Source organism: Lepeophtheirus salmonis, chromosome 11 (genome assembly GCF_016086655.4).
Source record: "Lepeophtheirus salmonis chromosome 11, UVic_Lsal_1.4, whole genome shotgun sequence".
Lineage (NCBI taxonomy): Eukaryota > Metazoa > Arthropoda > Copepoda > Siphonostomatoida > Caligidae > Lepeophtheirus > Lepeophtheirus salmonis.
The window spans coordinates 16,324,209-16,350,664 of record NC_052141.2 but is presented as its reverse complement, the minus strand read 5'-3'; the positions used below and the strand labels follow the sequence as shown (position 1 = coordinate 16,350,664).

At 33.7% G+C, this 26,456-nt stretch overlaps 1 protein-coding gene across 1 annotated transcript; it reads left to right on the top strand.

Moving 5' to 3' along the window:
- The first annotated feature begins 10,957 nt into the window (after positions 1-10,957).
- On the top strand, positions 10,958-14,928 carry Oseg1 (intraflagellar transport protein Oseg1). The gene is made up of 2 exons (XM_040721481.2): positions 10,958-14,356; positions 14,423-14,928. The coding sequence occupies exons 1-2, from the start codon at positions 11,056-11,058 to the stop codon at positions 14,821-14,823; spliced, it is 3,702 nt and encodes a 1,233-aa protein (XP_040577415.1). The 5' UTR covers positions 10,958-11,055; the 3' UTR covers positions 14,824-14,928.
- The last annotated feature ends 11,528 nt before the right edge of the window (positions 14,929-26,456 follow it).

Genomic DNA, 26,456 nt, shown 5'->3' with positions numbered 1-26,456 from the left:
CTATCAAAAAGACTAGACTGCTGGACCCAGAGGAGTTGAAGAAAACATCTCTTGCCCTTCTGCTCGCGTTCATGAGAGTCCATGCAAGAGATCCCTGAGTTTCACAATAGACTTCCCAGAGAGCTATCAAAAAGAGCCTTGTTAGGGGGGAGAGGGAACTTTTGATACCATCAATGACAGAAATCCATCATACCCCGTTGCAAGACTCTTTTGAACTCTTTTTACACTTTTGTATCAACTACAGCCCTGATACCAACTCCTTGGACTGCTCCTTATGGATGCATGTCGAGAGAAAGACCTGCAGTGCCCTTCATCCAAAAACCGAGGACCCGAAAGTTACAGCCAGCCAGCACTGGGACACCATGAAAGATGACAATATCCACAGCACATTCAAAGTGTTTTATTGAACGAATAGGTAGTTTTATTATTCTAATTAGTGGGATACGTTAAGATACTTAGGAATTTTAGTTATGGTTTAGAACAGGAGTGGGTAAACTTTTTAGCCACAGGGTTGTATTCAGAATTAAGTGTTAAAGGTATTGTTGCGTCTGTATTAGGACCCATCCATAAGACTGTCAGCACTAGAACACATTCAAAAAAGAAGAAACAAAGTTGAGGGATGTCAGCAAAGGAAGAACTCTATACGTTTTTAGGACTGAACTGAGAGTGAACTGGACGGACTCCAGGCTTCAGTCCTCAGTAAGAATTGAAAGAACTATATGTAGTCATATCTTACATGAAATACATCTTTTGTTTAATATTATTTTCAGTATTTATTCGAGAGAGAAAAAAAACTAACTCATCTGTATATGAAAATGGATTACTTCACATCTGGATAAACTATTATTTTTTAAATCACGCAACCTCTCTATTAGAACTATAATTGTGCTGATTCAATAAGTTATATATATATATATATGCTTTTTTATCGTCAATTAGTTAAAAATAAATATTATTATGAATAGAAAGTCATTATTCTTCCTAGACGGGAAATATGCTTTCAAATTATGAGGTTCCTTGTTGCCACACAGGCAAAACATCAGTTCAAAAGCTCAATGATAAAGAAATAAACCCCGTCTTTTCATAAAGCTCCAATATCAAATATGGAAATTCTTAATAATTGGAAATAAGCTATATTAATAAATTAAATATCTCGTAAAAATACTATATATTTATTTTAGTGATATTTGATGAGTATTTATATACAATAATTGTTGTTTATATAGATGGGCAATCCGTTGATAGCCTTAAAAAAATTGTTTTGAAGATTTTGAAAAAGAAACTAAATGGAGAAATGGAGAACTAGAAATTAATTTATTTCAGTCTCATTCGAAAGAATGATGAAATATTTCCCAACATTGGAATTTTGTATGATCCCAAAATAGGAAGGTTGGACTCTCCCAGGTACAGATTGTACGACAAAAATTTGAAAACTGTTTTTCTCCTTTTCAATTCTTATAAATACAACATATTACCAAAAAATGTTCATAAAGTATCATGAAAATGACATATTAATATATAATTTTATTTATTTGTATGTTATTCATTCATACACAGAGTGTCATGGAGACATCTATCGCATTTTTGGCACATAGTTCTTGTTGTTTTTTTTCATGCAGACGTTACATAGTCCTTGCTTGCATGATACCAAATGGGGATTGACTTCATCATATCTTACTAATATTGGTATAGGAGCTGATGATCCACCTTTGTGAGTCCTTAGATTTTGGTGCTCAACTAATGTTTGAGCAATGTTTATTCTAAAATCATGGTGATTCATGCGGTTAGATGAATCACCATGGTTGTAAAATTGGTGTAGAGTAACCACTGATAAATTTATTAAATTTACAAATTAATTCCACCACTAATTACTAGACTGTAATCGAGGTCTATAGCTGGTCAATAGTCGATCAGATAAGTCTACGCCCCCCATACTTCTATTATAAAAATAGATGAAATGAGGCTGATTGATAAATTTTTTGAATTCATGATTTACCGTTGGTGCAACCTTACAGGGAGCGGGGATCAAATTGTCGCAAAAATATTTTTCTACAAAAAACAACACAAAATATATACATTTTTTAACTTTTTTATTGAAAATCAAAACTATGACGAGCATATAGGTATAGAGTAGCCATTCATTCGATATAATCACCGTTGGCATCAATAACGGCCTCTGAACCGGCCGCAGGCTCTTCTGACCATCTCATTGTCCATGTTGCCGAATACCTCCTTGATGGAGTCCATCAGGCTGGCCTTGGTACTATGGGGATGTCTGTTGGTATGTCTCTCGACATAGCCCCAGACAAAATAGTCCAAAGGATTAAGGTTGGGAGAGTTAGGAGGCCACAAATCCTTGGTTACGACGTCATAACAGTTCTCGGTTAACCACTGTATGGAGATTTTGGACACATGGTAGGGTGCTGAGTCCTGTTGCCACCCCCAGGGCCTGTCTGGCAGCCCAGATCACTCGCCATGGCCTTCATGGACTTGGTATGGTCATCCTCAACCATTTTCTTCACCTTGTCGACAAAGTCGGTGTCCCTGACCTTCCTGTCGGTGCCCTCCTCCTTGGGTGCCCTCTTTATGGTGGCATCAACATCCCCGGCGTCCTCTACCTTCTTACGGATACGCTGAACAGTCCATAAATTCACTCCTAAGGTTGAAGCAATCGTTGAATTGGAGATTTCACCTCCATTATTAACCAATGCCATGACAACGGCGGACCTCGAAAGCTCCTCCTTCCACTTATAGCTCTTTATCTCCTCATATGATGACGGCATGATGCTAACTGAACTACGTATTGTCAGCTGACGAGAATAGCTTTACTATTTGGTAACCGGTTTTTTATTTGATAATGTCGTCTTCAAGTTATCAAGGTTTAAAGTAGGCGATAATCTGGTCCCCGTTCCCTGTATATGAAGGGGATACTCCATGATAGTTCCTTCCGGCAGTCACAATACCACTACCATTCTATTTTAGTATAATAGTTTTTCTATCGGATCAGTAATCATCGTCTACTCTCACTTCTTTTTGAATTTCCTTATACGTCTTCAGGGGACAATGGACAGTTCGATTATTCCTTATAGTACAGCAGGCTCAGATACCCGTTTGGTTATAAATCGGTTAGAATTTGAGGACTACCAAAGAAATTGTTGGAAAAAAGTTCACGAGATAATGATTCTATAATTGGAGTCATTATTTTGTTCAGAATATACGAACCTAAAGGACCATTTCTATCTTTATCTTTTCCACAATAAATTTTAAAATTATAGGGATATTCAGTTACTCCACACATCATCTATAATTTATACCCGAATCTTATAGGTTTTTTATTTATGTATTGCCTTACACTATGCAAACCTCTTTAAGGTACCATAGATTCATCCATACTTTGAAATTTATCAAAAACCCAAATCCCTTTGACTACTTATGAAGCATTTCAAACAGAGTCTGAATTTTACATACTTTTAAAGATGACTAGGGGAAGAAATTTCTTTAGAGTCTTGAATCTATCTCTACTCATTGTTTGAGAGAATATTGTAACTTTTAAAGAATGCTTTGTTGACCAATAGTCACTTTCTGTAGGCAAACGGTGACAGCCACTTATGAGAATGAGACCAATAAATCTTTTCATTTCTTCTTCATCTACTCGAAAAAAATTTCATTCTAGTCCTTTCTTGCATAAATATTTGCTTATTCTGTTATATATTTTACAATGTAAAGCTCAAAAATGTCATAAGCATATTTATTTGCATGCTGTATTACAATATCTGACGGCGTTGGCACTTTAGGTGATTCAAAACAAAGCTCATCTATTTTTCACCAGTAAGTTTCAGTCTGAACAACATTTTCATCTTTGTTATTTAGTGAGTTAGTATGGACCTAAATCTAACCAGAAACTTCATCTCCATTAAAATCTTGAATCAAAATGCCATCATTGTTTTCTTTGTCACTAATATTTGGGTCACATGGAGGACAAAGTTAAACAATATCAAAGTCATCCAATACATTTTTTTCAACATTATATACGGACTTATTCAAGAAGGGAAATATGGTAATTTTTTTTTTGTCTTACCTCTTGATATTTCAAACTAATGAAACTAACCAAGAATCAAATTTTCTTTGTTCTTTTGTTCGTATCTATTATAAATTTTTCAGTAGCATAAATGTACAACGTTCCCATTTTGGGAACAAAAGATTCAAACGTTATTTTTAACAAGTTCCAAATTTATAAATTATTAAATATTTTGGGAAATGTTACTGCATACATTTATTTTATAAAATGGTTAAGGAAATTTGATATGTATTACTTTTTCCTACTCAAAAAATTAAATGAAAAATAGTACATGAAATTTTAAATTGAATGTAATCTTCATGCAAACATAGCAGCACCATAGGTTATATTTTTAAATTATTTATTAATATTGATGTATTTTCTAAGCATAAATAAACCGCTTAGAAAAGAATAATTATTCTTTTCTAAGCAAATAGAAAAAAGATGTTGCCTTAGAAAATAATATTCCCAAAATGGGAACGTTGGACTCTAAGGGGCTTAAAAACAGAAGGGACAACATTAAACAAAGTACCAGTGTAATGTCAATGGCTGAGGTGAGGCGTAAACGGAAAAGTAATGAAATAGAATTAAGGGTGCAATAGTTTTTGAGAGAAGATGATATTACAAAGTTGTCGGAGCTCAAGCAAAAATTAGATATCAATTGTGTGCCCAAAAAAAATAAAAGTAGATGAAGTTCAATTTATGTACATACCAAAATCAGATTCAGAAATTTTGCACTACAACAAAAATTAGTGAAATTATAATTATTTATGAGAAGATAATCGATTAATACTTTGATTTAATAATTATATTTTTATATAATTAATGATTGATAACTTTGATAGCTTTAATTCATTTAAGTTGCCCTGTTAATGGATTTAGGTTAATAATTCAGGTAACTGATCAACTTTTTTTTTTTTTTTCAATAAGATTTTGAATCATTTTTCCCTCCCAATGAATAACGAGGGGATCCCTAGGTTGGAATGTTGCCTTAATATCGTTTGCTTACTTTCGCATCTGTGTTTAACTCTTGTTTTTCAACCTGTTTGAATATTATGAACAAGCTCATCAAAGTTATGACATGGAATTTTGATAGTTTGTCCTATAATACAAATCGATTTTTAGTCTAATTCTTTAGTACAATCGAAAACTTAAATATATATACATCTACTCTTAACTTTTTCCTTGTTTTTGACCTTAAATGACATTGGAGATCTTTTTTTTATTATATTAGCTCCAACAAAATTTTCATTACAATATTTTATTATTTAACAATTTTTTTTATTTATTTTATAAAACTTGGCTGTATAGATGTTTTTCCTAGGAAAAAGTTATATAAAAAGGTTATCAAGGATAAGGTCGTCACAATTGGCACTTTTTTTGAAGATATCTGTACCCGCTCATTAGCTGTGATACAAAGATGAACAAACAGTCAGGCAATAAGACTATATTTTATTGAAATATTTTTATTGCTCTTTTAGAAACATACAAATTGACTTATCATAAGCAATTATACACATCTTTTGATGGAAGTTTACCTTAACTAAATTTGTCACTTTAAATAAGTTTATTCTAACATGTGACTTTATAGGTGAATTACTCTTAATTGAGTGAGCAATGTAATCATGAGTTATTTCAATTAAAGATCCATATCTAAATATGATCTAATATATAAAACCAAGGAAGTAAAAGTTGAATTTCCTGTCAGAATAAATTATCAAAATCAGTTTGAAATGAAATAAATAACAACTCAACTTCATTATGTGCCGTGTCTTTAGTTTGAGTAGTGGCGATAATAACGATTTGTTCCATTAAAATCGGCAAAGGATGGACTAATCCATGCTTAACATAATATAAGTTTATAATTCCTAAGGTTAAAGGTGCATATTCAAGCAGATATCCTCTCTCTCAATATATGACAAGATTTGAGATTTGACCCCGATTTCACTGCCAAAATTAGAAAATATCAAGTATCGAATTCTTATAAGTCAGACATGTTTTCTAAACTAAAATGTTATGTAAACATCAAATTTAAAGTCAGAAATACAAAATATGCAATGGTTTTTTTTTTTTTTTTTAGATATACTCATTTTTGTAAAGGTATATCTAATCTGATGGAAATAAAAATATATCTTCAGCGTTTTCAAGTTCTACAAGTGAATCAATTATTCAAATACCTGTGGTTTTGAGAACCTCCAGTTGTTTTATTACAAATTGGACCTTGATTTAGTCAATATCAAGTAACTGCTGTTCATATGTTTGTGCAATATCACGCCTTCCAAAATATGGATATTTGACTCAAAAATTGAGTTTCTGTTGATTTGTAAAAAAAAAAATCAGAAGTATTAAGTAGTTTGACTCAAATTGGGCGTTATTTTCATAGGGAAGTATATCTTGGGCATAATCGATTAACTTTTCAAGAATATCACTCATTTTTGTTTTTTGTTACGAAAAAATCTTAAATATTACAGCTGCTAGGAGAAAATTAAATGAATCCGCCTAAAATATACTATTTCAGGTACAAATGATCAAATTTTGATGTACATAGCTCTAAACGTTTTTATGTATCATACATTTTAATGACGGACCGTATTTTTTTCACACGTCAATAAAATTAAGGAATGGTGATATATGTATACTTTTTAATGTTCCGGAACAAGAAATGGTACATATAAATTAGATATTAATTTTAAGCTTACTAAATTTAAAATAAAATGACATGTAAATCAACCCTATAGTCCATCCTATCAGTAGATATGGCTAGCTAAAGCCAGGAATTTATCAAAAAGCGTGAATTTTCGATTCCATTTGTCACTTAATACTTACTTATTAAACGGCCATTGCACAAAAGTTATGGAAGAAACAACTAAACAAGTAGTTTTATTTTTAAGTCCTGGTCATTATCTATCATTTGAACATAGATAATGGTTATTTTGATGTACATTGTAAATTCTATAGGTCTACAAAATTGGGATTTAAAAAATTTTGACACGCAAAAACTGCCATTTTTCAAGCTCAAATTTCTTGGCTAAACGACACAAACTACAGAAATTTTGATGGGGTCGAATCTGAAACCATGTCATATATATATGCCCACGGGAGGATGAGGCATCCTTAATAATTTATTCTTCAAAATGAACCACAAACATATACTCATCTGGGAAGTCAAATCAGAAACACTATTTTCAACACTTTTAATCAATTAGAAATGGGATGTCAAATCGAAATACAAAAGGGTAGGCAAAAAATGCTTAGTGTGAAGTCATCTATAGACGAAAACAGTTTCATCAAGAGACGCTCTTCTCCAATGCACTACGAACGAACTGACAATCTCATAAGTATATTACGGATATTCCCTCAATATGTCTCTTCTTTCGAAATGGTTGAAAAAGATGTCCTTTTAAAAAATAAATTTTTCCGACATAATCTTTTACCTGACGATCCACAATTCCATGATTGATGACAAAGATCACAAATGAGAGTTTTAAATGGACGATTGAATAAGTCCCTATCTCTGCGTTCATGATTCATCACTTTTTAACAAGAATAAATTCTATTCCTCTACAATTGTTATTTAATAGAAGAATTATTTAGTATTTATTTTAAAGGTTCCATTAACTATTTGTGTATTTGGTCACAATCATTATCCCACTTGTCAAAGTTAGGGATGAAGTTATTAAAGCAAAATTTGTATCTTAGCCGACTTCTAATTTACTCCAGGAAGTGCCTATTACTAACGCTAGTTGATGAATATACTCCAAGCTTTATATTTCTACATATACATTTTACAATTGGATGAAAACATTTTTGCTGAAGGACAATTTGCCAAATTACATTTCGCCAAAGGGCAAATTGCCCCACAAACAATTGCCAAAGGACCACTTGGGACATTTGACCGAAAAATGATGTTGAAATGTACGATTGGATATATTAGTTCAATTTAAAATGATAGTATGCAATATAGGTTTAATGACTAAATAAACAGCTCCCAAAAAATGTATTTGACACTTTATGTAATCATTTATTTTGGTTAATAGCAAGATCTAATGCTTGTCCGTCAATCCATGAGTAATTTCCATCATGTCAAATGATAATTAATTGGTAACAGAGAAGTTCTTCTATTAGAATCACTGTCGTGCATATTTATTATTTAATTTATTTTAGGTATTTCAACGGTAAAGATTCGAGCCACATATCAAGGTTATTAGAAATACCATCATCATGTCGGGCTTGCTAGAATTTTCAATTTGATGTATTGTACCGACTACTGGGCAAACAGGGAGATTTTGACAAAACACACAACCACTCATCATAGTCTAATGCGTCACTAATACTAGAATTTTCAATTGAATGTATTTTATCACCTGCTGGCAAGAAAAACATATTTTGAGAAAACGTGCAACCACTCATACACTATGACGTCTATTTTTGAAAGCGTGGTGGAGGTCAAACATCAGTTGTACACGCGATATAGTATAACCTTGTATTTCTATTCACCTTGCTAAATATGACTGTTTGGGGGTGGTTATTTAAGGATCATTAATGAAAATATTAATAAAAAAATATTTTTTTGCAAAGGAACACTCATTAGTTTACCTACATGACTATGGTGTCTTGACAATCCTTTTATAGATTACGTTTTTTTAACATTGTGTTCCTTGTAACATCTTATGCAATCATTTTTATACATTTTATCTCGTCACTCCCTTTTTACCCCTGGTTCGGGTCCATCTCTTGTTCTTTAGCTTCTCTACAGTTCACTCAATTTATTTTAGTGAAAAGGCATAATATACTCTTTCAAATTATACGTGGAACTGAGCCACCTCTCTTTAATTCATTTTGCCCATAAGGATATATTGATTATCTCTTAGGTAGATCACAAAAATAACATATAATATATGTCCATTTATTATTTATACTTTAGGGTGATTCAAAACGAGTGGTTTTTGGATTGTAGAAATAAAACACATAAAATATTATATTATGGTCAAAACTTTACTATGAACCGAAAAAACACTCCTTTACAATTATTTCTAGAAAATGATCCCCTTCATATGTTGGCCGCAACTAGCCATTAAATGGTCCATTCTTTCGCGCCAATTTTCGATGACGTGTTCGAGCATTGTGACCGGAATCTCACGAATAACTAGCTAAATATTTCCTTCCAATCCTTCAATTGTCGCTGGTTTATCCACATTGACTTTTGCTTTTACGTAAACCCAAAGAAAAAAGTCCAAAGGTGTTATATCACACGATCTTGGTGGCCAATTCCCCGGTCCAAAACGTGAAATTAATTGCTCATCAAAAGGGTGTCCCAATAAGTCTATTGTTATACGATGTGTGGCAAGTGGCACCGTCTTGTTGGAACCAAATATCCTGGAGACCATGTGCTTCAATTTGAGGTATCAAAAAGTGTGCTACCATGCCACAATAACGTTCGCCGTTGACGGTAACGTGTTCTTCACGATCTTTGGCTACACTCTCGGCTACGACCGTAATATTTTCCAGATGACGGGACATCCCAGCAAATTGCTGCCCCTTCAAATTTTTCGATTATTCTGCGAATTGTGGATTCTGAAGGTCGATTATGTGGATCATAAGTTGGCGTAATTTGCGAAAAACTTAATTCCCAAAACGCTGATTTTCATAGTATAATTGAACAATTTGTACACGTTGTTGTGGCATATATCTTTCCATGAAGAATTGTAGAACAATACTGAGTAAAAATGACTTATGAATTCGACAGAACTTGCGGGTGCCTGTCCAAAAATCCCTACTGGAAAAAACCACTCGTTTTGAATCACCCTTTACTATCAATTTAAATTGAATTAAAATATCAGGGTGGCAGCAGGATTTTTGGATTTTTTTTACTAAAAAATCCAAAATTCCACATCTACTCACATACAAAATTAAATTTTTTATAGCAAGTCTCAAAAAATTAAATTATTAGCAAAAAAGTTTCAAAAATTAAATATTATATTTTTTGGAGAAAGCTGGTCTTATATATGTATATACAGGAGCATCCGTAGGGGGTGGGCTGGAGGGGCTGTAGCCCTCCCCAAATTAAGAAATGTTTACTTTTTACAAGAAAATATAATATTTGGAATTTTGTTTGTAAAAAGCAAAAAATTGAATATGTAATTTTTTTAATTTAACATTTTATGTAAATGACTGTGGATTTTTGACATTTTTAAAAAAAAACTTTAATATTAGAATATTTTTTTCAAAAAATTTAATTGTTTGAGAATAGCTATGAATTTTTGAAATTTTTTTCTACAAAATTTTATATTTGAAATTTAATTTTTTGAGAATAGCTGTAGAGTTTTGAATTTTTAATATATGAAATTTAATTTTTGAAATTTTTTTCCTAAAAATCTCAATTTTTGGAGTTTTTTTTTTATATTTAATAACCAAGCCCTGAATATCGTTTTTATTCTTTGACTAGTAAATGAATGATTATTTGTTTAGTTTCTGATAATGATAAATGAATAATAATTTAATTAATTTTTTAGAAAGGGATGATTGAGTATATAATTTTATATAGATCATTAATGTAATAAAATAAATAATATTATTCATCAAAATATATATATATATATATAAATAGATGTAAATATTAATAAATTAACTATCATGGTCCTTGTGCTAAATGTCTGTTGGGCAAATTGTCCTTCCACCAAAAAAAATGCTCAATAGTCAGCTTTCTAAATTTCTTTAATCAAAAAATAACATTTTTGAGCTATGTCCTCCCAACATTTCGAAAAAAACAAATTTAAGAGCCAGTCTAAAATATACTTACATAATATGTATTTTTACCTGGACTCCACAACACTTGACTCTTCCAATATTACACATCACCACTTTTTTACCTCTCCTTTCTAGCTCACCTGCTTTCCAAATGTACCTCACAAGGAATAGGAGTGATTAAGAGTTGTAAACACGGAAAATAATATATGATTTATCAATGTATACTTGGATAGTGGATCTCTACTACAAGAATGCGAGCAATTCCGTCTTGGGTGGACAAAGTCCATGATCGTGATAAAAATGAACAGTGCATCTATGATCTGACATTCCGTCCAGATGGTTCTCAACTGATAGTGGCTGCAGGACAGCGTGTTCTCGTATATGATGTCTCTGATGGAACTCTGATACAACCTCTCAAGGGGCATAAAGATACTGTCTACTGCGTTGACTATGCTAAAGATGGTAAGCGGTTTGCCTCTGGGAGTGGGGATAAGTCTGTTATCATATGGACTGATAAGCTTGAGGGGATCCTAAAATACTCTCACAATGATGCCATTCAGTCTCTGAGCTATAATCCCGTCACACATTCACTTGCTAGCTGTGCCATCTCCGACTTTGGACTATGGTCGTCTGAACAAAAATGTGTTCAAAAAACTAAAGTGTCCTCTCGAATCAATCGCTGTGCATGGAGTCCGGATGGACGATTCCTTGCTCTGGGTCTCAATTCTGGTACTGTTTCCATTCGTTTTAAAAATGGGGATGAAAAGATAAAAATTGAGAGGGGAGGAGCCATTTGGGGTCTAGCCTGGAATCCAAAGCCCTTCTTTTCAGAGAGCGGTGAAGAGGACTTTGTCATTTGTGTCGCAGACTGGTCTCAGGTTCTTGGATTATACTCTGCTAATTCTGGAAAATTGTTGAACAAGGAACGTTCTCTAGGATTTGATCCATGTAATGTGGAATACTTTTCTAAAGGAGAGTTCCTTATGATTGGAGGCTCAAACAAATCATGTTTACTCTATACCAAAGAGGGCATTAAACTTGGAACCATTGGGGAACAAAACTCATGGGTCTGGACCGTTGCCTCACGTCCAGACTCCAATTTTGTTGCTTTGGGTTGTCAAGATGGAACTATTGCATACTATCAGTTAATTTTTAGTACTGTGCATGGCCTCTATAGGGAAAGATATGCCTTTCGAGAAAACATGACTGATGTCATTATTCAACACTTGTTAACGGACCAAAAGGTGAGAATTAAATGCAGAGACTTGGTAAAGAAAATAGCCATCTACAAAAATCGGTTGGCTGTTCAACTTGCAGAAAAAATTGTCATCTATGAGCTCTACAGTACGGGAGAAAAAAACATTTCATCCTCCTCCAATCCTACTCGCCAACACCCTGATAACATGCTTTATCGAGTCAAGGACAAAATCAATCAAAAGCTGGACTGCAATCTCCTTGTTGTGACAACCAATAACCTTATTCTCTGTCAGGAAAAACGCCTTCAAAGTCTGAATTTCAAAGGAGTTAAAGAAAGGGAATGGCTCATGGAGTCTCTGATCCGCTACATCAAAGTTGTTGGAGGACCCCCTGGGAAAGAAGGACTTCTTGTGGGACTAAAAAACGGCTCCGTTTTAAAGATTTTTCTCTACAATCAATTCCCTGTTCACTTACTCTCAATCAACTGTGCAGTGCGTTGCCTGGATCTGAGTACCTCAAAACGACGCTTGGCTATTGTGGATGAGAACTCTACATGTAGAGTTTTTGACTTGGAAACGGGTGAGGCCTTGTATCAAGAGCCAAATGCCAACTCTGTTGCGTGGAATTCTCAATTTGAGGAAATGCTCTGTTACTCCGGATCGAATAGCGTTCTAAGTATCAAGACCTCAGACTTTCCAGCACACAAGCAAAAAATGAATGGATTCGTAGTTGGTTTTTCGGGCTCTAAGATTTTCTGCCTACATGTATACAGCATGAGTACAATAGAAGTCCCTCTATCCTCAGCCATGTTTCAATATTTAAATCGAAAGGACTTTGTTTGTGCCTATCAAACTTCATGCTTGGGTGTAACCGAGTCTGACTGGGAGACATTGGGGAGGGAGGCCCTTCATAATTTAGATTTTGATATTGCAAAAAAGGCTTTTACTCGACTCAAAAATTTGAAAATGTTGGAGCTCATAGCGGATTTAGAAAGCAGTGAAAGAGAAGATCCTGTCAAATTGGGTGACATTTTTGCCCATGAAGGGAAGTTCAGTGAAGCAGCCAAATTATTCAAGAAAGCTGGGAAACAAGAAAAGGCATTAAGCATGTACAGCGACTTAAGGATGTTCGATCTTGCCAATGAATACTTAGACCATGGAGAGGACACTTCTGGAGCCAGAAAGGCTCTCATAAAGAAAAAGGCAGACTGGGCAGCAAAGATTAATGAGCCTCGAGCAGCAGCTGAAATGTATCTATCAGCAGGAGAAACCATCAAGGCGATTCACCTTATGGGTGAGAATGGATGGGTAGATATGTTGGCAGAGTTGGGACGGAACTTGGATAAGGCCGAGAGAGAGTCCATAACGCTCATAGCAAATTACCTCAAGGACAATGGACAGCTTCACTTTGCAAGAGACAATTACAAAAAAGTAGGGGACATTAGCTCTGTCATCAACCTCTACGTCTCTACAAAGGATTGGAAAGAAGTGATTCCCATGGCAGAAAAGTATCCAGAATTCAAGGAAAATATATTTGTCCCCTATGCAGAGTGGTTGGCAGAATCAGATAAATTTGTGGAAGCTCAGAGATCTTTTCATAAAGCTGGACGTCCAGATGAAGCCTTTAGAGTTTTGAATCAGCTCACTTTGAATGCAGTAAATGAATCAAGGTTCGAGGATGCCTCTTACTACCATTGGATACTATCCCTTCAATTTGTGGATTTAGCTAATGAAGAGACGGATCCTCGAAGAGTGGATGAGTACCTGAAAAACTTTCGAGAATATCAAAGAAAAGCCTCCATCTACTATGCCTATCATACTATTCAACGATATACAGACGAACCTTTTACAAGCTACATGCCTGAGGCGCTTTTCAACATTTCCCGGTACCTTATGCATGAATTCATTGGAGACACCCCCGAAGGAGTTTCCAAATTTGCAGTCTACTATGCATTAGCAAAGCAATCTAAAAACTTGGGTGCTTATAAATTGGCAAAACTTGTTCTTGAGAAACTACAAAACCTCCTCATTCCAAAGAAATTTAGAGAAAACGTGGATCTTTCAATTTTATCCATCAAGGCCAAAGACTACTACGACAATCAGGAGCTTCTAACAATGTGTTACCGCTGTTCTGCAACAAATCCTCTCTATAATAAAAACGGTGGTAACCGATGTAACAACTGCTCACAGCCCTTTGTCTACTCTTTCATTACGTTTGAAATCCTTCCTCTCATCGAGTTCGTTCTAGAAGAAGATATATCCGATAAAGAAGCACTCCAATTAATCGAGGGCTCTGCAACAAAGAAAAAGAAGAAGGAAAATAAGAGAGAAACGGAGGCTTTTTACTACGATAAAGGTAAGATCATTATTATACAAGAAAATATTGATTGTCTTATTTTCGCCCACATGAATATGCACACAGACCAGGACATGGAAGGCGTCATCATCAATCATAACGAAGGGGCGGATGATGCATCCGAGGATCCATTTACTAGTAAATACTATTTACTCAACAACCCGGAACGAAGTTTCTTTTCCCCAATCTTCGTGAATCGTAGTATGCTCTCAGCCATGGAGCCAGGCGAAGTCATTGTCTATAAATGGTCACCACCTCTGAGATTCCAATTCTTTCGAAATGTTATGCCTGATATGAGCATTACAAAATGTGAGTCCTGCAACAGAGTCTTTCACACAGATGACTTTGAATTACAGTCTCTTCAAAAGGGTCATTGTCCTTTTTGTCGATCCGAGGACTACTTTCACACACCTAAATTTGAGGGTGAGGAGCAAAATCCGTTTCTTTTTGAGGATGACAATATTTAGACAGGATATATATACAATGAAAAGATACCGGCTCAATTAAATCATTACATTATTTTGTCATTATATTTCAAAAAAAAAAAATTATAATAAAATTACTTCATGAAAGACAGCTGAGTTTTAATATACATATATTACTATAATTTATAATAGGAAGAGCCCAAATTATTGGAACTTGCATTCGAATCAAATAATAAATCATGATATTCCTCTCATTTTCTTTCATAACCATTTTAAACGGCCCATCTTGAGGTTTATTTTCCTTTAAACTTTAAGCGAATGAGAATCAACCTTGTTCTTCTTTCCACTTCTTTTGCCTATTATTCATTGCATACAAATTCAAATAGGTCAATAATTCTTTCTTCTTTTTCTTTAAGATACAAATATATAGTTATCAGCAGCACCAGAGTAAAATAAAAAGGGAGAGAAAGTGAAATGTCATCATTTTTTTTTTTGTCACAAAAATGAAAAAAACTAGCTCTGGGGCAAATGTTAAAAAAAAAAAATGAGGAGGAAGAGAAGTGAATGGGACTTTTTTTTATATATATTTTTTTTTACCGGTAAGTTCAAGTAGCAGTTGCGAACGTGACTATGGAAAGCAGGGGAGGGGGAAAGCACACAATAAGAAGAAGACGAAAAAAAAGAGGGAGGGGGGCAAAACTTTTGGCCCACTAAAATTATACATGAAATAAAAATAATAAAAACAGCTCCATTTCTGAGTCACATGAAATGAATAATAGAGGGCGCCTTAATTAATGAACAAGAAAATATGAGAGAGAGAAAAAGAAAAAAGAAAAAGAAAAAAAAGGGAAGGAAAAAAAGAATAGATTCAAGGGGGTGACAAATTACTTAATACACATATAATGGCTATAAAATTAATTATAGCTATTAAGAGAGTTATATAATGAGTTTTATAAGTCTATTGATTGATCTTGAAGGATGAATGGAGGCACTTACAATCAGTCGGACACCGATGTCAAAGCGTAACTCTTGCCAGATACTTTTTTGAAAAAATAAAGGCCTACCAGATTTTTTACATAATAATATTATGAATTTGACATTATTTTTTTCTTTTTACAAAAAAATCCTGGTAGACTTCTTCTTCCAAGGTGAATGACTGGTTTTTTTTTATAAATATGTGTTATACTCTATAAAAAAATATCCAGAGGAACAAGAATTGCGTTTGGACAATCACTGCCAAACCAATTAAACTAACTTGATGTGAAGACTTGTAGAGGAAGAGAGAGACTTGAAGAAGGATTTGGGAGATGTGAAAATACAAGTGATAATTGAACATATATTATAAACAACAAAACTAACTACATATTAGAGAAGAAGAGAGAAATAGGTAGGTACGAAAACAAGAGAAAATCCTTTTTTCTTGTCTTGGGATTGGGATCAAATTGGAAACTAAAGTTGGAAGGGAAAGTGTGTGGTATATGTTGATATATCCAATGTTTCTTCTCCCTTGTTAATATTGATTTTTGGCCGGGCTAACGCAGACTTCTCTCTCCCTCTCTGGGCTCTCATAATCAAAAGAAGACGAAGACGAGAAAAACCAAAGAAATAGAAAGCCCATTACATAAAACGAGAAGGAAAGGCCGTTTCTCTCTCTCTTTTATCGTTCCACTTCTCCTTCATTTCGTCTATATATGTGTATCAAATATAATAGAAAGATTCAAGATATTCAAAGCTCCCCGACCAAAAAAAAAAAAAAAAGCTGCATGCTTTAGTAAAAAAAAAAAAGCAAGCAACGCATGATTCTTCATCATTTTCCTCTCAATCAATCTGGTACCCTCTCCCTTGCGTCTCCAATGACAAAAAAAAGTCATAAAAGACCTACAAATAATTATTAAGTATGTCTAACAAGAATTTGTCAAATACTATCTCTTCCAAATAAATAATGAAAGAAACAAAGAGTAGGCGGCCATATTGAAAGGACTTATTATATATCTATATGTACATAGTATTCCTTGAGTAAGAAGGAGGTCCTCCATGGTACTTATATGTGTATATAGGTGTGAAATGGGAGTTGTCAGGAGATTTGTGATTTCATGTTGATTTCTATCGAGTTCAAGGATTTAAACATATTATTAGATCCATACATACACACATATTTGTAAAGGGGAGAGGAATTGAAAGGGAGGTGGTGAGGATTTTTCTTCTTTCCTTCTTTTTCTTTTCTTTCTGCTTTTTTAATTTTCCCTCGTCTCACAGCTACCCCCCCCCCTTTTTCCTAATATTAAAGAGTTTTTTCCGATGGAACTACTCTAAACAGAAGTAGGACCTACTTTAAACAACATTTTAAAAGAATATATTATTCTGTATGTACATATTATTTGAAATTTTGGGAATCAATAAATCATATTAGGTACATAAGGACATAAAATATGCATGTTGGTTATGTCAAAGAGGGGTAATAATAGGCTACACACCCTGTTTTTGAATCCTTATTCTGCAAGTCCAAGTCCTTGAATATTTTCATCCAGTCCTAATATTTTATTTGAGTTAATTTCAAATAGGTAATTTTGATATAGGGTATTTGTGCTTTTCTTGGGTTAAGTTAGTAAAAATAGCAAACGAGTCCAAGTTCCCATCTCTGGTAATCCATATTAATAAAAGTAAAATGACTGTATGGTCATTTCCGAGTGTATTTTATAACTGCGAGACTACTTGATCCGCGAAATAACAATGCAGTAACGAGTGGGTGCATCTAAAGCTCAGCGCCTCATATTAAAAAAGAAAAGAGGAGTACATATTTTAGGGTTGAAAATCCTAAGCATTTTTTAGCATGTGAGTTTGGTTGTTGCTAGCGAACTGAACAGTGTTTTTATTTTAACTTTTCAATCTGTAATCATTATTTTTTCTTGCATCTCTCGAGCCTCCTGGCTTTCATGACCTTTGTCAGAAGGCGGTGTGGGATCCTAGAGTATGAGAACAATCCCAAGTCGTCCTTCACGGCTCTCTTGATGGTCCTAGAAGACACGTAGAAGTCGTTGGCGAGGTGATTCATCGATTTGGTGGGGACCAAGCTGGTTTGGAAGTCCGGGTCCCTCTTTAAACTCTGCCCTCCACGTCCTTCTTCCCTAGAAACGGCTTCTCCATCATTCTTCATCTTATCCAACTTGAAAATCAAGCTCTTGGAGCACTTGGTTGATGTGTGTGCTCTTTCATCTTATTTGTTGATTACTTAGTAGGTTGTGGTGGTGTTCAGATCTCCCTCTAAAAGAAGAATTCTATAGAATAATTATAGGTGTATGAATTTAAATATCTAATTATCATATTTTCCCGCCACTAATGTTATTTTAAATGTAGAAGGTTCTCCTCTTTATAGCAGTAAAAATATATATACATATAATAATAATCATATATCAGGCAGCAGATACTAACAAGGGCCTTAATTTAGTAATATATGTATTGCTCCCGCCTTCTCATTGCGCTCTCCATATACCAATACATTACAAAGAAAAAAAAGTGAGTAAATATACAGGGAGAATATGAATGATATCTCGCAGGCGTTTAGTTCAACTCATATTAAAAAAGAAGAAAAAGGAAGTACTTTATACTTAATTTACAAAAATAGATGTGACATTAGATGAGGTACTACAACGAACTAAATTACTACCTAGCTCATTAAACCATATTAAAAAAAGAGTTCTTAAGCTGTTATTATTTCATTCACGAGGAAAAAGCGTTTAAATCATATATCTATAAACATGTAATGGCTAGCCGACCATGTGTCCTATTTTTATGGGAAAAAAAATATTTATTGCATTTAAATAATCAAACATGTACCTTTATAAAAAAAAGGCCTGTGAAAATAATAGATCATAGTTTTATTAAAATCATTTAATTCCAAATTCAAGCCTATCACAGGCCTCTTTTTTAGGTATAGGTATATATTTAACTATTTGAATCTAATAAATGGGTATTTTTATAACAATATGACAAATGGTGGACAAATGAGATTATGAAATTATGTTATGTCACTTTCGTAATTTTTCAGTTCTACTACCCAATTTGTAGAAGGCTCTTGAGCCTTTGCTTACAGATTTCAAGTATCATACAGGGTGCGCGAGCTATCTATGCTACTATTTTTGCACGCTCTCTGGGACAAACGTAGGCAGTAAGGCAGGTGATTTTTGCTTTGTTTGTTTGTTAGATAGCTTGTTCAAATTTGCAACAGTTAGACAAAAAGTAGAATCAATTCACGAATTTATTGTCCCAAATATTTAGAAAAGGAATCCGGACTGGGAGTGAGAATATAACAAGTGTTCGAACACTGAGACTCAGTTAGACGTTTGTTCGCAAGGTTAGCAGGGAAGTTTAGGTCTGTAAAGGACACGGCTTCCCACCATACTTCGAAAAAAGAAGAAGTAATTACTACCTTCAAGCCAATTTTGGCGACTTCATTTTGCTGCACTTTTGCCCTCCAAACTCGTCAGTTCTTAATCCGATGGTTTTTTTGAGTATGACACGATCGAATAATAAACCAACGTAACCCCCTGCAACCCCAAAGACAAACTTAAGAAGACTCAAGAAGGAATTCCAATATTTGCCAAGGGACCTAGTGGCGAAGGCCTGCTCGCGCTTTTGGCCTCGTATAAAGACTCTTATTGAGGTTGAAGGTGATTTACTTAAATGAAATAAACCAAAATCTATCCAACTTTTAAAGTCTGCTTTTATTTTATTAATCTAATAACTACTTGGAAAGAAAATTGCATTTAAAAAAATCCTTTTCACGGTGCAAATAACAAAGTATTGAGTAACTACGTGTAAGTGAGCTCTTGATAATATTATTCACCTTTACCAATTCTACATTTATTCATCAACAGAATATTAGGCTGGGGAAAAAGTAACCTATAAACAAGTTACAGATAATTGTAATACCTTTTGTATACATCCACTTCACCAATTTCTGAAATAGGTTATACTTATATATTTTTTGTTTAAATAATACGTAATAAGGAGTCGCTCAAGAAGATGATATATCCAATAATAGTCCAACATAATAATATATATATATTGATTCAGCCAAAATAGTTTCAAAAGAAATAAAATATACGAGAAAAAATATTTACTCAAATGGAGAAAGCTGATTGCATTCCAAGTCCGTCCCTCTACTCTGCCCCGCGTTTTGCCTTTATGCTTCAATGTAGAATAATATTCATAAATAATAACAATATTAAATAATTAACAAATAGAAACTTATAACTTACCAGATATGAAGTAAAGAAGCAACAGATCCCTAATGATTAATTATATTGGACATACAACAAAGAAGTATTATCCTTAATCATATTTTGATTAATGATTTAGAATCAATCACCCCTCTGCATTACGGAACATATCAACATTAATATTAGACAACCTAGAAAATTTTGAAATACATGTTTTGACAGAAAAAAGGGAGACTTACAAGGAAATGTATCTTCACTCAATGTATCTACAATAGTGCGCGTCAGCTGTCGATTCCTACTCCTGTTCAGCAATTCATTTCATCCATCCTCCTCATCTACTCCGCGTTTCGGGAGATTAGGAATCCTTATTTCCGCTATAAAAGGACATTCACCTCCTGAGTTAGGCTATCATCTAACAACTCCATCAATTCTCCTTTGTTTCAAAGAAAAGGAGTTCCGAGTCAATCTCTGTAGAGATAAAATATACATAGAGTGATGATATTGAGCAATAGGCAATAGAAAGGGAAATTCTTTGACGTAGCAAATAAAAATGGTTGACCAAAACAAATGATAACATAGTATTTCCTTCTATAATTAAGCTCAACAAATGTAAAGTATTAGTACAGTCGTTCTAAAAAATATCGGCTTAAAAAACAATAATTATGCCTTTCAATCTATTAATGATCATGTCTTTGATTTATCTTCCGAATCAAACTAATAGCACTAATTAAATGTTACGGACACATAAAATTATATCATTTCGGAAAACGTGAATGTGAAAGGATTGTATTTTATTGTCAGCTGTCGATTCGCTCGTCTCACTTGGTATCAAGTATATATGATCATGAATATAATAATATTATAAGTTATTTATTTTCGTTTTAAGTAGTGATGGAACGATTCCAATAAAAATTCCTGAAGCCGATTCATGAATATTTTAAATAATAGTTAAAAAACACGACTTTGCTGTAAATTTCTAAGAATTACAATTGATTCAATAAATCGCCTTTCTTATTTTATGTAAATACTATTATTATATTAAATGCAAATGTCTTTGTGTGTATTTGTCCGGGAATCATACTCAATCCATTAATGGATTTTGCTGAAATGTTTAATGTAGGTTATTAAGTTATGGTTATGATAAAAAAAAATTGGTTTTCAAGGGATCCTTTAAATAGCAATTTTTGACTAAAAAACGACTATTTCATATAAAATAAAGACCGTAAAATTTTAAGAATGATTCTCGCTGCATGGTAGTATGTATCGTTGCACACTTTTTCCAAAGAAGATAATAAGACTTAGGATTTTTGACAATAATATGAAAGATGAGAGAACGATAGTTGAACTTTAATATGTTTTTTTAACTATATAATCAATCTCCTTTTAAAAAACCGGACTATTTCAGAACTAATTTTAATTTCGTTACGTTCCGGGCCACGCTGGGCAAACCTACTCCATCTTCTTAACAAAACAGCGTGAAAAGATATCCTGCTTCTCTTCATAGAAACAATTTCCTCAGCAAATCAGAAGACCCTCTCACTAGGAACTCAAGTTTCGGGTATTGAAGAATACGTAATGACGAACTTAAATAGGTTAGAAAATTACCCGATCATTTTATTGATCGAAACGGAGCAATTCTATATATTGATTCTTAAATAAAACATAAAGTTTATAACATAAAAACAAGGTTGTATCCTTATCGGAACCAGAAACGACAAAGTTAAACCGAGACCACAATATTTTGCTTGTCGGTCTCGTTTCTTGTGCTTATTTTCGTTTGTTGTATTTTTGTATATGTATAAACTTTTAATATTCCATCGATATAATTTTATGAAAAAAAACCTCATCGCTACCTGTAATGTATCACGCAACCTCTCCCCAAAAAACTGGGGGGAAATCTAGCTCATTTACTAAACTTGTCCGGGCCGTATAATATGCTAAATAACATATTTTCTCAGCCAAAGTTTCCCAAACTTTACCATGTCAAGCCCCCCAACACTAATACATTTTTAGCTGAGTTTCCCTTTATACGAAACATTTGTTCAATTTATGTGTGGACTGAAAGTAATCTTCAATTTTCCATCTTCTTTCGCCCACATCCCCACTCTCCCATCACGGCCACACTTTCAAAACCATGTTCTCAAGCAACCTTAATTTCCAGGGACCCTGTTGGAGCTTGGGGCGCTACAAACCCTGCGTACAAGATAGCTGAAGCTGCTCTGTTCGTATCATTTCTTGGGCCCGAATTTTCTAGTGTCGTCCCTTGTTTTATGTGCATGTTACCAAACTGAGCCTCCATAAAAAAGAAACGAGACCCATAGAACCACGGAATCTGAACTGGCCACAACCTTGCATAAAATATTATGTGACTCTTGGCCTGATTAGTATAAACTGCCATTAATAAACTGTAAGAGTGTGGTAAGTAGTGTTGCGTCGGTTCTTATTTAGGACCGAGGATCCCAGTCCAGTCCAGTAGGGTCCCACATGTCAGTCCCTAAAAAAGGTAAAATCGATTCTTAGTAACTTCAATGAGAGTGCTTTCCTTTTAGAATTATTCCGTTATATAATATAATAAATTATATAACTAATAACAATATTATATTTTATTATAATGAAAAAATAATAATATTTTTGTTTCAAGATATGTACAATAATCTTAATGTATATTTAATATAGCTTATTTGGCTAACTAAACCATCGATATTTTGATGAAAAATTCCAAGGACAGACATTTCTAAGGACCAGTAATGAACAAAAGGAATAAGAAATGTTTTTTATAGGTTGGATTAATATCTATCATAGTTAATAAATCTAAAATAATGATTAATGCTGTATTTTAATCCTCCTTGCGGAAATAAAGAATCTTCGTCTCCTTTCAAACTTTGAACAGGATATACTACATAAAGGTAATATCGTAGAAAAAAAGAAATTTTGCATGGGTAATTTGTATACCAAATGACAGCTTGTCCTCACTTCCGGTAATTGAAATTCGAAAAAAGTCAAAAATCAAACCGGCCTAACGCTTTTAGTATGTATGTATATAAACATTTTTTCTTTCACCTTTTCGATTGAGGGATTTGAAAGCAAAACTCTCTATACTCATATAAATATTTCAAGCTGTTCGAGTTCAAACTATGTCGATTTTTTCAAAAGATATATTTTTGGACGAGCTGGATTTATTTACAAGAAGTTTTCGTCTTTACTTATCTGGAGTATTTGTCGAGTTCGAGTAATACTTGATCCAACTATAATTTCTTAAAAGTAATTTCCCTTACTCTTTCTATCTCATCCTTTTCATTCCTCAAGATCAAACTAAATAATACAAGAGATTCTAGTATTTTTTACTTACTCAACCTTTTTTGAATGTTTGATCATAATAGAATATTTACTATAACATTAGGATTTATGAATATAGCTGATGCATTGAAGAAAGGAGGGATAATTCTCCCTGGAGCTAGGTACGATGTTATAATCATTTTAAATTTTAGTCTCATCAGCAAAACAACACTTGACAGAATATATATATATATATATATACACATCATTATTACGTGAGGGATTGATTAGTATAAATTACATAAGGAAATTAATGAAATCAATTGACGAGAGATTATAATGATCCCTTTATCTTGCTCGTGAGAGCCTGCACCAACGATGTGAAGTCCCTTTGGCTCATGTCCATGACTCCTGGTGTTCTGTTCTGTTCGCACGCCCCTACGTTATGATCCCACCATCTCATAAATGTAATAAATGACTGTAAAAAGGATACATAAATGTAGATTAGGGGTGTGCCGATGCAACAGAATCGGAATCGGCCTTTTTTAAAGTATCCGAATCGGCTCAATATTGCTGATACTTTTGTATAGTTATTTTTATGAATAATATGACTTATTTGAGCAGGGGTGGGCTGGAGAGAATAATCCTAACCCCCCCCCAAAAAAAAAAAAAAAAAAATAGAAATTTTGGTTTTGAATATTTGGAATTTAATTTAATTTTTCAGAAATTAATTTTCTGTAAATAGCTATAGATTTAAGGAATTTTTCTGCAAAAAATTTAATACTTCATTTTTCTTTTCTTTTTTTTTTTTAAATTATATATTTGAAATTTAATTTTTGAAAATAAATATATTTTTTTGTGAGTAGTTGTTGATTTTTTTATACATTTAGATTTTTTTTTCAAAAACATTCGAAAAACCAAGCACTCACCCCCAAAAAAAAAAAAAATATATATATATACTCCTGCAAACGCCCCTGTTGACCTCAATTTTGGATTATGGTTACATATCAATAAAAAAATGACGTCATTCAGACAAATTTAAAAAAAGAAAAGAGGGGGGTAGAGAAAGTACAAACGAGGATTGTACAAATTTTTGTGTTTTGTACAAGAAAGTACTTGAAAGTAAACATTTGGAAATAACCACATTTGTAATGCCTCATACATTTGATTGTATCATGAGTCGTTCAAGAAGTCCGTAACGGTAGGAGTCGGGTTGAGTGGTTTACTCAGAAACCATTAAGGAACTTATTCACTAAATATTTATTTTTCTTATATTTGTAGAATAATATTGTTTATAACAGAGCTGAAGTCGAGTACATATTTTCATCAGCATCCGTCCCGGGTCCATTAAAAAAGAAACAAGTCCGTCTCGAGCACTGGTTTATACAAATTTAAAAATTTCTAGGGCAAGAATGCAAAACCCAGTGAGGAACTAGAGACATTTTAAGATCATTTGATCTGATCTCATGTAGGCTGAACAACATAACATAAATAGCCTTATGTTAGTATCGCAAACTCTTTTATTTTGAGTATTAAACTATTCTAAAAAACCCTTTCTGATTATCCCTTTGATATATTTTACTTTAATGTACAATGTTTTTTTTCATTTTCTAAATATATGTGTCTCAACTTTTTAAATTTTCATATATGAATGTAAATATTTGTACTAGAACAGAATATACTCAGGAAAGGCAGAGAGCAAATAACTATGGGGAACATGGTCCACAAGCGATCCCTGTTTAGGGAACCAAAAAATGATGAAAAGACCAAGATAAGTCCCCGTCCCGAAAAGGACAAAAAATTCCAAAACAGAAACCCCCTAGCAGGCGAGGGGTGGCACCGTGTTTCTGCAAGCTTCAAGTCTCTGCCTTTCTTATTTAATTACGAGTTGTCAAAATTTCCTGACGATCTGTTCTTTAGTTTGAGAGTGATTCTGCTTAGTGTGACGCTAATTTTGTTATTGCCAAAACAATGGATCAAAAACAATTTTGCGTTTTAATTTTATACTGCTTCTTAATGGGGGAAATACCGTTCCAGCTAAGCAATGGCTTGAAACGTGATATAGGAACTCCGCTCCAAGGGAAAGAGTAGACACTCAGTAGAAGAAGAGCATGTTTTTTCTTCTCTTTGCTGATTGGCTTAAAATTGTAAACTGCCATAAGGTCTATTTAAAAAGCAATTGCTCTTCTAGTTTGTGGGATACATTTAATTATTTATGATTATTCGGCAATACTTATTAATTGCAATGTACTTTTTATATTGGTAATCTGTAGTGCAGTGTATTGTAATAATAAATCAACTTCGAATAAAAAGTATCCAGGCTTATCGTCCATGAAAATGATGTTTAATTTTCCATAAGATATCAATGGAAGGAAATTGTGAATCAATGACATCAAACTTGGGAATTGGACTCCCGCCAAAGACTCAAGAGTTTGCCAAATAATAAAGGGTTTTCAAATAAGAGGTATTTTTAATGTTTAAAAAAAATTGCATTTTTGAGATAAATGATTGGATGTTTATTTCAATGTATAGAGAAAGGTATGCCAGTAATAATGGGAAACAATTTCATCCAAATGGCCGCCACAGCTACTCTTACAGACCCGTATCCTTTTAATGAAATTTTCCATCAACAAATCCCAAAGTGGCTCTTGATTGCCCTCAATAGCTTCACGATTTCTACCTTTGAGGTCTTGGATCGACGCTGGGCTGTCGGTGTAGACCTTATCATTCACGTGCCCCCAAAGGAAGAAGTCGCAAGGTGTTAAGTCACAACATCTCCGTAGCCAATTGCGATCACCTATTCGAGAGATAACACGCTCCGAAAACTTTTCCCGTAAAAGAACGATGTTTTCGTTGATTGTGTGGCACCTAGCACCATTTTGTTGAATGTCAGCGTTGTGAAATGCTCAATTCTTCACGAGGAATGAACAAAAACCCAGGTTTTCTTCAACAGTTTGGGCTACAGCACCAATATTCTGAGTTGTTCATGAGCGTTTTTATTCTTCATATGACTAAACTGTTCCAACAGTTAGAATTTTTCCATCAATTTCTGTATTGCGGTCCAACAATGTGCTTCACGACGACCCAAAAATGTTTTAGTTTTACGAACCGTCTCTTTCAGGTTTTCCCCATTTTTATGTTGAATTTTAATCATTGCAATGGGTTGTGGAAGTGTTTATT

Excerpts from the sequence above, each read along its gene's own strand:
- Oseg1 (XM_040721481.2), top strand. The coding sequence starts at position 11,056 with ATGCGAGCAATTCCGTCTTGGGTGGACAAAGTCCATGATCGTGATAAA. Across the intron at positions 14,357-14,422 it reads GGCTTTTTACTACGATAAAG|ACCAGGACATGGAAGGCGTC; the intron begins GTAAGATCATTA and ends ATATGCACACAG.